This window comes from Enhydra lutris, unplaced genomic scaffold (genome assembly GCF_002288905.1).
Source record: "Enhydra lutris kenyoni isolate GAN:26980312 unplaced genomic scaffold, ASM228890v2 scaffoldscaffold1, whole genome shotgun sequence".
In the NCBI taxonomy this organism is placed as follows: Eukaryota; Metazoa; Chordata; class Mammalia; order Carnivora; family Mustelidae; genus Enhydra; species Enhydra lutris.
In genome coordinates this window covers 95457927-95470313 of record NW_019154085.1, presented here as the reverse complement: position 1 = coordinate 95470313, position 12387 = coordinate 95457927, and the positions used below count along the sequence as shown (strand labels likewise).

The following is a 12387-nucleotide window of genomic DNA, read 5'->3' as shown; positions in this document are numbered from 1 at the left end:
CCCTCAGTTTCTTTCCTGTGATTAAGAATGTCTTATGGTTAGTCTCCCTCTTTCATTTCGTCTTGTTTTATTTTTTCCTCTCTTAAGGGAAAGAGAATCTTAAGCAGGCTCCACATTATAGTGTGGAGCCCAACACAGGGCTTGATATTACAACCCTGAGATCAAAACCTGAGCTGAAATCAAGAGTCCTATGTTTAACCAACTGAGCCACCCAGGCACCCCAAAATAAATGAACTTTACAAGAAGTGTTTGTAATGAGTGTATATAAATGTATAAGTACATATATTTGTAGTAATTAATAGCTACCTTGGGAAGGAGCTGGCTCATTCAGTAGAACATGCAACTCTTGATGTCGGGGTTGTGGGTTTGAGCCCCACATTGGGTATAGAGATTACTGAAAAAAAATGTCTTTTTTATTTTTTTTTTAAGATTTTATTTATTTATTTGAGAGAGAGGCAGTGAGAGAGAGCATGAGCGAGGAGAAGGTCAGAGGGAGAAGCAGACTCCCCACAGAGCCGGGAGCCCGATGTGGGACTCGATCCCGGGACTCCGGGATCGTGACCTGAGCTGAAGGCAGTCGTCCAACCAACTGAGCCACCCAGATGTCCCAAAAAATGTCTTTTTTTAAAAGCAGTATGACTTTGGGTAGATAGAGAGCTTAATGTCTTTCCAGGGTTTTTTACTTCTTCTGAAATGTAAGTTATATCAATTTTTTTTAAAGATTTTATTTATTTATTTGACAGAGAGAGAGAGATCACAAGTAGGCAGAGGGGCAGTCAGAGAGAAAGGAGGAAGCAGGCTCCCTGCTGAGCAGAGAACCCAATGCGGGCCTCGATCCCAGGACCCTGAGATCATGACCTGAGCCGAAGGCAGAGGCTTAACCCACTGAGCTACCCAGGCACCCAGTTATATCAATTTTTGATCATCATAGAAAATGTGGATCTTAGCATTTCAAGTGGGTGGAATGGGTATTAGACTTATTTTGGAGGATTTTGTATCAAATGTTAAGGTAAATTAGGGATGTTTCTCTCTATCCTATCCACTTTCCACCCAGTTCCCACCACTTACCTTCCTCTATAGCCACTGTTATTAGTCTTTATTCCTCTCAGAAGTTTACCCTAGCTCTTTAAAGGGAAAATGGAAACTTTTCATCCTTTTTTTTTTTTAAAGATTTTATTTATTTATTTGACAGAGAGATCACAAGCAGGCAGAGAGACAGAGAGGGGAGGGGAAGCAGACTCCCCGCTGAGCAGAGAGCCCGATGAGGGACTCGATCCCAGGACTCTGGGATCATGACCTGAGCCGAAGGCAGAGGCTTAACCCGCTGAGCCACCCAGGCGCCCACTTTTCATCCTTTTTAAAAATATGTCAGTACCTACACTTTTTTTATTCTACCAAATGTGTTAGCCCTAGTCATCTGAACTATTTTGGGCAATTTAGAAAACTTTGGGATGTACTTTTATAACTGAGCAGAGAACAACGTAGAAATGTTTTGTTATTGACTTTCAGGAGATGCCAGATATCCGTTACTTGGCCAGCCTCTGCAGTACAACCCTCCTGCTGTTCTGCACGGACACATTCCAGCCCAACAGGTGTGAAAGCTAGCTGTCTGACGACCTAGGCTTGGTTGGCAGAACAGCATACTTGGGTGGTGGAGAGTGTAGGCGGCCCTGGGCCCACCTGTTGGCAGTGCACAAGGGAGACCCGTGTGCCTCAGCCAGCTGAGTTATCAGTGTCGTCTGGCTGCATTGAATCTGGGTCTGGCCCGGCTGAGAGCAGACAAGGGAGAAGGTGGTGTGCTGTTTGCATGAGCAGTCACGCACTCGTGCACTCCAAAAAGGGCGGTGGACGGTGGCTGGGGCGTCAGGGCACCCTTGCTTAGAAAGACAACAAGTGACTGGTCATAGTGAGGGACAGAAATGCCATTGCCACAGGGGCCTGTGTTTGGATTTTTTCTGCTGAAGTACAAAATCCAGACTGAGTATGTTTAGGTGTTGAGTGTTTAAACATTACAGTTATATTTTTCAGCACTAAGAATTTTATTTCTCATCTGATTGTGGGTTTTCAGGGTCAGTCTGGCAACAGGCATGGAAACCGAGGAAGGAAACAAGCTAAAAAAGCTGCATCCACTGACCTTGGTGCCGGAGAAGCAGGTATGTCCCTGAAAGGCAACTGGATGTGGTTCTACAAACTGTTGACCAGTTCAACAGTCTTTAAACAGAAAGGGGCTTTCTGCTTCCTAAAGTCCTGCCCTATATGTTACAGGAAATGGTGCTGTCTGTTATGTAGGGCTCTTAAAATACGTTCTTTTAATTGTCTTATTTCATATTTCAGAGTGCAGTTAGGTGCAGGAGGATTTAGGAAGGATGAAGGGACCAAAAGGAAAAGTTATGTGTGAAAGGAACAGGTAGAATGACACTCTTTGCCTCTGTGTCTTTGGAGAAAGGAAGTAGTCCTTCCACCCACGCAGACAGTCTTGATGGACGGATAACTGCCTTTCTGTGGCAGAGGGCTTTCAGAGGGCACTCAGCAGCTTTGGGGGTTACGGCAAGTGCTGTTTTGTTCAGGAAACAGCCCAAGCACACACACCTAACTTAGAAAATCCACAATACAATGTTGTGTTTTCTATGTACAGCTATCAGCCATGACTGAGATGGGTAATTTAATACTATTAGCTCTACACCCCCTGACTTAGGGCTAAGTAGGAGTGATTTAAAAGATGGCCGTAATTATAGTTTTGCGGCGTTTGAAGGGTTTCACAAAATCCCATTCATTTCTTATGTGATATCTGGGTCTTCGGTACTTTTTGCCCACCATCTTAGTTACAGGGATTATTAATTCTACACCTTTTCCATTCTAGTTGGGAAGGTCTTGGAAATTACTGAACTACCAGATGGAATAACTCGCATGGAAGCTGAGAAGCTTTTTGGGGAACTCTTTAAAATTGGCGCCAAGATCCGGTGGCTCCGGGACCCTCAATCCCAGCCCCAGCTGCGTCGTCACCCCCTCTGCTGTGGCAGCGGGGACAACACTGTCAACCCTGAACGCTCTAAACCCAGTGACTTGGCCTCCACATACACCGTCTTAGCCACATTCCCCTCCATTTCAGCTGCACAGAATGCATTGAAGAAACAAATTAACTCGGTTAACAAGTTTAAGCTGAGAACGAGCAAGAAGCACTATGACTTTCACATTCTGGAAAGGGCAAGTTCTCAGTAACAGAGCCACCTTGGACCCTTGGCCTTTATGATACCCCTGTCCTCACCCATCTTTAATTGGCTTGGTATTTGGAGCTTCTGTTAACATGATAGAGACTCCTAGGACGTGTGGTCATGGCGTTATAGCTTTTGAAGACAGGCCAGTGATCCAGCAAAGGGGGAGAATTACACATTTCACCCCAAATGACTGTAGGAATCCACATCGGAATGATACAGAGTTAGCAGCTTTTTCTGAGGAAATGCTGTTCAAATGCCTCCTAACTTTTATAGTTATTTTGTTTTATATTTCTGAATTCTTGTATCAGATCCAAAGCTCTATTGTACAGCAAATTATTCTTCAAAATGATTACAACCAGTTGCAACCTGTATTTCTTTTTTGCAGCCAGCACAGTGTGACCCAACATAGAATTTTGGGGGAAAAGAATGCAGGAGTGGAATAACCAAGTCAAAACCATGTACTGTCTTTTTTGGGGGGCTGGAGGGTGCCTAAGGAGAGCCCACAAATAGAAGATTACTCTTCCCCTGTATCTCTAAACACAGAAAAAATTTTCAGAAAATACAGAGCTCCCTCGTAGGGTCCTTTCCTTATTCATTTAGGTAGTATGAACATTGAGTGTAAAGTAAATTATGTTCATAACACTTCTTAATCAAACCACTTAGATTCAAAGGGGAATAGGAATCATTTTAGGCAGGAAAATACTTCCACTTTTTTTTTTTTTTTAAGTGTCCCTCTGATAACTAAATGCCACTTATTTGCATTCCCCTCCTTGTGGATTTTTTGTCACCTAAGGAAATGCATTTGATGAGTGCTGGAAACTTCTTAAGTGGTTTAAGATTTGTTTTCATTGTTTGCAGCGGATCACTGGACATCAAAGATTCATTGCACTTATGAACAAGGAACCTTTTTTTCAATTTCTGTGTAATTTGCAAGGCTGTACAATGTGTGCTGATGCAAGCCTTTTTCAGTTCAAGAGAATAAATGTTTACAAATATAGACCCACTTTGTCTTTTGTAAATTAAAAACACATTTTTTTTTTAAGATTTTATTTACTTATTTGACAGAGAGCTATCACAAGTAGGCAGAGAGAGAGGGGGAAGCAGAGCTGAGCAGAGAGCAGAGAGCCTGACTCGGGGCTCGATCCCAGGACCCTGAGACCACGACCTGAGCCGAAGGCAGAGGCTTAACACACTGAGCTACCCAGGCGCCCCAAAAACACCTTTTTAAATGAGTATCAGTATTGAAGACTTAACCAATCTTGGAGATTTCAATTTTAAATTTATAAAACATGGTAGACAGTAAACCCATTCATTTTTCAAAAGTTCTACAAAGCATCACTTTATTGGTGGGAGTGATTCCTGTCATTTTGTTCTATCATAAGGTTAATACCAATCAATTAAAGACAGTTTTGAGTATGAATATACTTACAGTCAGACAACTGAAAATAGAACATTTCTTTGTTTGGATAAAGAATCCGTGATTTTAGCTGATATATTAAGCACCCCATTGTCCAGTTTAGCTCAACTGCTTTATAGAAAGCTTTTTCCATTTGCTAGCCGAGCACAGTCAGACTGCTTGTGACACCCAAAAAGTAGGAGTGTCTGCCATCTGCAACTTGCCTGGAGCCTGGTTTGCTTCCAGCCCAGACTAAAGGCTGACTTTGTGACTTAAGAGCAGCAGGTGTTCCCAGACTCTGGCACAGATGCTCACTCACTCCAAAGCTTTTGCGAAGCCCCACTTGGTCTCAGGGAATCCCAGGCCTCCTCGTGAGCTGGTACATCCTGATGTTGAATACTTTACTCCTGGGAGAAATTGGAGCTGCCTTTGAACCATGTCAGATTAAGGAGCCATGCACAGAGGAAGTAAGAATGAGCACTATGAAAGTGCATCACTGCCAAGACCAGTTGAGTTTTTATTGTTTTTGACTGGAGAGAGTCAAAGGAGAGGATACACAGGGCCAGCACTGCAGCAAGAATTTATTACTTAGTCATACATGGGGGATGGAGACCAAAAACCACCACCTTCTAATTTATTTCAGTTCTCTGAATATTTCACTCCTGCAATAGGATTCCTGGTAAACTGAAGTGGTTTGGGTTTTGTTGTTGTTGTTATTTTTTAACATATATGTATTTTTGTTTCGGGGTACAGGTCTGAGATTCATCATTTTTTTTTAATTGATATATAATTGACATGCAACATTAGATTAGTTTCAGGTGTACAACATAATGATTTGATATCTGTACGTATTGCAAAATGATCACCACAATATCTAGGTAACATCTATCACCTCGTGTAGTTATCAGTTTTGTGTGTGTGATGAGAACTTTTTTTGAGAGGGAGAGAGCCCGCACAGGCAGCGGGGATCGAGGGGGCGGCCAGAGGGAGAAGGAGAATCTTAATAAGCAGGCTTCATGCCCAGAACAGAACCTGTCGCAGGGCTCAATCTCACAACCATGAGATCATGATCTGAGCCCAAATCAAGAGCCACTTAACTGAATGCCCCTTATGTGGGATGGGAACTTTTAAAACATATTCTCTTAGCAACTTTCAAATATACAATACAGTACTATTAACTATACTGACCATGCTATACATTAAAGCCTGTTTTTTTTTTTTAACCCTTGGTTTAACCCTGCCCAGAGAAAATGGGTCAGAAACCAGAGCAAAGCTATTGTGAAGTCAGTTCTTAGCCACCCCACCACCACCCCTGCAGTTCCCTGACAATCACATGGGAATATTGGCAAACCCCCATTATTATAAAAATATGCACACCTTCCGTAGACTATATTCCCCTGTTCTTTTGGATCTTCTAGAATCTGATTTCACCTACAGAAAAATGATGGGAGGAAGAAGCACACGCAGAAAGCTTTTAAGATGTGATTTGGCCCAGACTTTAAACCTTCCTAAAGATAGCTTCAAATGTCCCACAGCCTTGGCTGTGGATTTTCCCAGAGCACTGACTGTATTTCGGGACAGATAGTACTTTTGCCAATAAAACAGGTCATTCTTGCCTATGCCAATAATAGCGCCAGCAGCCTCTTCTTTTGGAATGATAGAGGTCACTTTACAAATTTTGGTCTACTTCTGCTACTTTATGTATTAGAAAGCTGAGGAAGTAGCTTAATGTTTTGAGCCCTTGATCCATGAAGAACATGAATATATTGGGTATGTGTTTGTGAGTCTAGAGCACGAAGTGTGTTTGCGGTGGTGCCAGCAGTAATTAATCATCAGCTTGTCATCTGAGCTAACAAAATAGGTGTTCTGAACCCTCACCCAAGCTAGCCATTGTTCTGATCCACGGGAGGAGCCCACAGCCTGGGAATAGTAGGCAAACACTGGTCTCAGTAGAACCTACATTGCCAGTACTTCCACAGCTACCTCAGGCAGCTGCAGAAGCTGGGTTCTCCACATGTCATCAGCAACAGAAAAAATGCAAGTGTAAGACTTTAACAGAGGCCAGCCACAGGGCCTTTGCGAAGGCAGCCAGTTCCCCTATGCCAGTATACTACCTGCCTACATAATGAAATACGGTATGTCTAGTCTTCAAAAGCAGAAAGCACAAACTCCATCTCCTACTAGGGTCCAGTATGGTGGCAGCACCAAAGTGCTCTATACATGCTGGAATGATTCAAATCTGGCCCCATGTTGCTTGGAATTCTAGAAGACTTATGAGTTGATGCTAAAAGAAAACCAGAGGCTCACAAGAAAACATGCAGCCTAGATGTAGCCCTTTACCAGTCTAGAAACAGGGAGGTATGGTTGCCCTTTAATTTACCCCATGCCTACATATTCTCAGGCTACATATTACATTTCAGTTATTTTCCCCTTTCGTGTCTATACTTGGTATCATTTTGGTGTGATTTCACCAGCATAAGAATATTGGAAATGGGGGCGCCTGGGTGGCTCAGTGGGTTAAGCCTCTGCCTTTGGCTCGGGTCGTGATCTCAGGGTCCTGGGATCGAGCCCCGCATCGGGCTCTCTGCTCTGCGGGGAGCCTGCTTCCCCCTCTCTCTGCCTGCCTCTCTGCCTACTTCTGATCTCTGTTGAATGAATAAATAAAATCTTAAAAAAAAAATATTGGAAATGTATAATGAAAAGACAGTAGGAACTTCTGTAAGAATAGAAGTTGGTTCTTAGCAAAGGGAGGTGAAAGTATTGAAATAGATAAATCATTAGCTACATGATCTCCCTAATACCCCTTGAAAAATCCCAGACTGTTTCAGTTATCCCTTGCTGTTTAACAAACCACCCAGAATCTAGTGCTTTAAAGCAACAATCCTATGGGTCAGGAATTTGGGTGGACCTCAAAAAGGATGGCTCAGCTCCTCTCTACTTGAAATTAGCTGTCCTCAGCTCAAGATGGGCTGGACCGGAAGTTCCAGTATGGTCTCATTCACATCTGTGGTACAGGGGCTGACTCCCCACTATGATGATATGCTCTCTTTCTCCTTGAGGAAGCTGTGCCCATGTGGCTTCTCCAACAGCAGACCCTGGACTTGTGGTCACCACGCTGTACATTTGATCACCTTTATCCACGGCCCCCCACCCCAGGATGCCTGGTTTCTGTAAGGGGTTTTTTAAGTGAGATTGTAGAGTATTTGTCTTTCTCTGACTCGTTTTATTTAGCATAATACCCTCAAGGTTCATCCATGTTTTGAAAATGGCAGAATTTCCTTCCTTCCTTTTTTTTTTTTTTTTAATGGTTGTATAATTAAAGGCCTCTTAAAACCTGGTCTTGGAGTCCCAGAATGTCATTTCTTTTGCATTCTACTACTAAAACAAAGTCTTGGAGCTAGCCCACAGCAGAGGCATGTAGGGTGAAAGAGTGGCAACAACCATCTTTGGAAACAATTTACCACAAACACAAATAGACCAAAAAAGTCTCATTGACTCTGCCTCCCAACCCAATTCTGAAGCTGATCTCTCTCCATCTCCATTACCCCCACCCAATCCAAGCTATCAACATCTAGTGTTTGAACCACTAGAATGGCCTCCCTACCTGGTCTCCCCCCAGCTTCCACTCTTGCTCCCATGTCCTCACATTGCCAGAATGACCTAAATGATAATTCCCCTGCCAAAAAACCTCAATGGCTTTCTATTACCAAATAACAAATATTTATCTTGGCTTACAGAACTCTACGTGATCTAGCCCTGCTGAGTCTCTGATCTTATACCACCCAGTGTATCTGTACTTGCTGTTCCCTCTACCTGGAATGCTTTTCCCATGAATTCTGCCAAGCCTACTCCTTTATCTCATATAAGTGTCCCCAGCAGAGAGCTCTTTACTAGCCACCCAATCACCTTATATATGTATCATTTTATATCAATTTTTTGCATGTCATTTATCACTATTAGTTCTTTTCTTTGTTTTCTGTCTACAACTAGAGTATAAATTCCATGAAATCAAAGATCTTGCCTATCTTGCTTGTGGCTATATTCCCAAGCACCTGTTAGTTGTTCAACAAATATTTAATAACAAAGAGGATCAGAAGAATCCTAACTTCCAGCTGTGGTCACTTTGCTGGTCTTGAGCTCTCCTACTTAAGTGATGTCCAGAGATGGCTGGGAGCTGGAATGGAAGGATGACTCACATGCTGTGCTCTGGATCTCTTGGCACTTAGTTTGATTCCTTAATGACCGGACCACGACAATGCTGCTTGGTCACAAGAGGAAATGGAATAAAGGGTGCATATAAATCCTCTGGGTAATCTTTTAGAATACAAACCTTCATTCAGTAGGTCTGGGATAGGGCTTAAGAACCCCACATTTCGGGGCACCTGGGTAGCTCCATCTTAAGCATCTGCCCTGGGCTCAGGTCATGATCCCATTGTCCTGGGATAGAGCCCTGCCTCCCTGCTCAGCAGGGAGCCTGCTTCTCTCTCTCCCACTCCTCCTGCTTGTGTTCCCTCTCTCACTGTCTCTCTCTCTGTCAAATAAATAAATTAAATCTTTAAAAAAAAAAGAATCCCATGTTTCTACCAAACTTCCAAGTCAGTGATGCTGCTGGTACTCAGACCACACCTGGAGTAGCAAAGCACTAAGGCATCCCTATTTTTGGAGAAGTCACTCTAAGCACAGGGCTAAACTAGGACTTGCCTGGACGTCCTGAGAGGAAGAGGCTATTATTATTCCAGGTGTTGAGAAGACTCCTATGAGTAGTTGAAAATCACAGAGCTCTAACACATCATTAGTGTCCTTAACCCCACATGTAAACAGAACAAGCATCTTCAACTAATATGGACGAAAGCCAATAAAGTACTTATTTTGTATCACATCAGTACAAATATCTTTTGAGTTATTCCTCTTTAGTTATGGTCTACATTATCCTATATTCCACTGTCACCAAAACATCACTCTTGAGGACATTTGTCAAATTTGGACACCTTTTGAATACCCTTTCTATTCCTATATTTGGGGAAATTCTCACATTACAAGTCCTTCTTCCCCCAAAAAAGGGGCCAGGATGACTCAATTCTCAGCTTCCCTTTTGCTCAGAAGACCTAGGCTGTGATAGGGCTTGTGATCTGAGGCTCCACCAGCCATGTTCACATCCAGGAGAATGGGATTAAGAAGAGAACAAGGATCACGGCTTTGTAGTAAAGCTTGAAATCAGGTAACGTGATGCCCCCAGTTTTATTTTTGTTTTTCAACATGTCCTTAGCAATTCGGGGTCTCTTCTGATTCCATACAAATTTTAGGATTATTTGCTCCAGCTCTTTGAAAAATACCGGTGGAATTTTGATTGGAATGGCATTAAAAGTATAGATTGCTCTAGGCAGTATAGACATTTTAACAATGTTTATTCTTCCGATCCAAGAGCACGGAATGGTCTTCCATCTTTTTGTGTCTTCTTCAGTTTCTTTCATGAGTGTTCTGTAGTTCCTCGAGTACAGTTCCTTTACCTCTTTGGTTAGGTTTATTCCCAGGTATCTTATGGTTCTTGGTGCTATAGTAAATGGAATCAATTCTCTAATTTCCCTTTCTGTATTTTCATTGTTAGTGTATAAGAAAGCCACTGATTTCTGTACACTGACTTAGCTACAAAGCCATAATCACCAAGACAGCATGGTACTGGCATAAAAACAGACACATAGACCAGTGGAACAGAGTAGAGAGCCCTGATATGGACCCTCAACTCTATGGTCAATTAATCTTCAACAAAACAGGAAAAAATATACAGTGGAAAAAAGACAGTCTCTTCAATAAATGGTGCTGGGAAAACTGGACAGCTATATGCAGAAGAATGAAACTCGACCATTCTCTTACACCATACACAAAGATAAACTCAAAATGGATAAAAGATCTCAACGTGAGACAGGAATCCATCAGAATCCTAGAGGAGAACATAGGCAGTAACCTCTTTGATATCAGCCACAGCAACTTTTTCAAGATATGTCTCCAAAGGCAAAGGAAACAAAAGTGAAGATGAACTTTTGGGACTTCATCAAGATCAAAAGCTTCTGCACAGCAAAGGAAACAGTCAAAAAAACAAAGAGGCAACCCACGGAATGGGAGAAGATATTTGCAAATGACAGTACAGACAAAAGGTTGATATCCAGGATCTATAAAGAACTCCTGAAACTCAACACACACAAAACAGACAATCATATCAAAAAATGGGCAGAAGATATGAACAGACACTTCTCCAATGAAGACATACAAATGGCTATCAGACACATGAAAAAATGTTCATCATCACTAGCCATCAGGGAGATTCAAATTAAAACTACATTGAGATACCACCTTGCACCAGTTAGAATGGCCAAAATTAGCAAGACAGGAAGCAACATGTGTTGGAGAGGATGTGGAGAAAGGGGAACCCTCTTACACTGTTGGTGGGAATGCAAATTGGTGCAGCCACTTTGGAGAACAGTGTGGAGATTCCTCAAGAAATTAAAAATAGAGCTTCCCTGTGACCCTACCATTGCACTACTGGGTATTTACCCCAAAGATACAGATGTAGTGAAAAGAAGGGCCATCTGTACCCCAATGTTTATAGCAGCAATGGCCACGGTCGCCAAACTGTGGAAAGAACCAAGATGCCCTTCAACGGACGAATGGATAAGGAAGATGTGGTCCATATACACGATGGAGTATTATGCCTCCATCAGAAAGGATGAATACCCAACTTTTGTAGCAACATGGACAGGACTGGAAGAGATTATGCTGAGTGAAATAAGTCAATCAGAGAGAGTCAATTATCATATGGTTTCACTTATTTGTGGAGCATAACAAATAGCATGGAGGACAAGGGGAGATGGAGAGGAGAAGGGAGTTGAGGGAAATTGGAAGGGGAGGTGAACCATGAGAAATTATGGACTCTGAAAAACAATCTGAGGGTTTTGAAGGGGCGGGGGGTGGGAGGTTGGGGGATCCAGGTGGTGGATATTGGAGAGGGCACGGATTGCGTGGAGCACTGGGTGTGGTGCAAAAAACAATGAATACTGTTACGCTGAAAATAAATTAAAAAAAAAAAAAAAGAGAACAAGGAGAGGAAGCAGGCACTGCACAGAATTCCCTATAGTTGTATTGTTTGTGTCTGTACTGCATATATGATCTCATTTCATTCTGAAAATAACCCACAGAGGTCAGTATGACTAGCTACATTTTAGTGAAGCTTAGAGAGATGAAACAACAAATTAAGTCTTTTCATTACTTCTACAACTCTGAAGACTGTGCCTTAAACTCTGTATCCCTATCTTAATTGTATGTAACAGAGTTTATTCTTTTTTTAAGATTTCATTTACTTATTAGAGAGAGGGAGAGAGTGTGCAAGCAGGGATAGGGGCAGAGGGAGAGGGAGAAGCAGACTCTCCTGTAGAGCGGGGAGCCCAACATAGGGCTTGATCCCATGACCTAGGGATCATGATCTGAGCTATCCAGGCGCCCCAACACAGTTTATTCTATTTTATGTGACTTATTTGGTTTTAATGATGTACTGTCAAGAATTGCTAGTTATCCTCTCATTTTATTCCAACTCCTGAAGCTCTATTATCCAAAATGGTAACTACTAGACACATGTAGCTAGTAAATGAATTACATTTGAATCAAATTAAATATAAATTCAGTTTCGCAGTTGCACTAGCCACATTTCAGATGCTCAATAGCCACCTGTGGTTAGTGGCTACCGCACTGAATTGAGCAGCTACAAAACATTCCATTGCAGAAAAT

The 12387-nt window shown here is 42.3% G+C and overlaps 1 protein-coding gene across 8 annotated transcripts in view; it reads left to right on the top strand.

Moving 5' to 3' along the window:
- Window positions 1-4214, top strand: part of LOC111155965 (R3H domain containing 1) — a 135838-nt gene extending 131624 nt beyond the window's left edge. For all 8 annotated transcript variants that reach the window (XM_022516737.1, XM_022516991.1, XM_022516654.1 and 5 more), the window contains 3 exons: window positions 1510-1592; window positions 2069-2153; window positions 2861-4214. In XM_022516737.1, the coding sequence (XP_022372445.1) occupies window positions 1510-1592; window positions 2069-2153; window positions 2861-3219 (527 nt within the window). In that variant the 3' untranslated portion in view covers window positions 3220-4214. The remainder of the gene's footprint in view (window positions 1-1509; window positions 1593-2068; window positions 2154-2860) is intronic.
- The last annotated feature ends 8173 nt before the right edge of the window (window positions 4215-12387 follow it).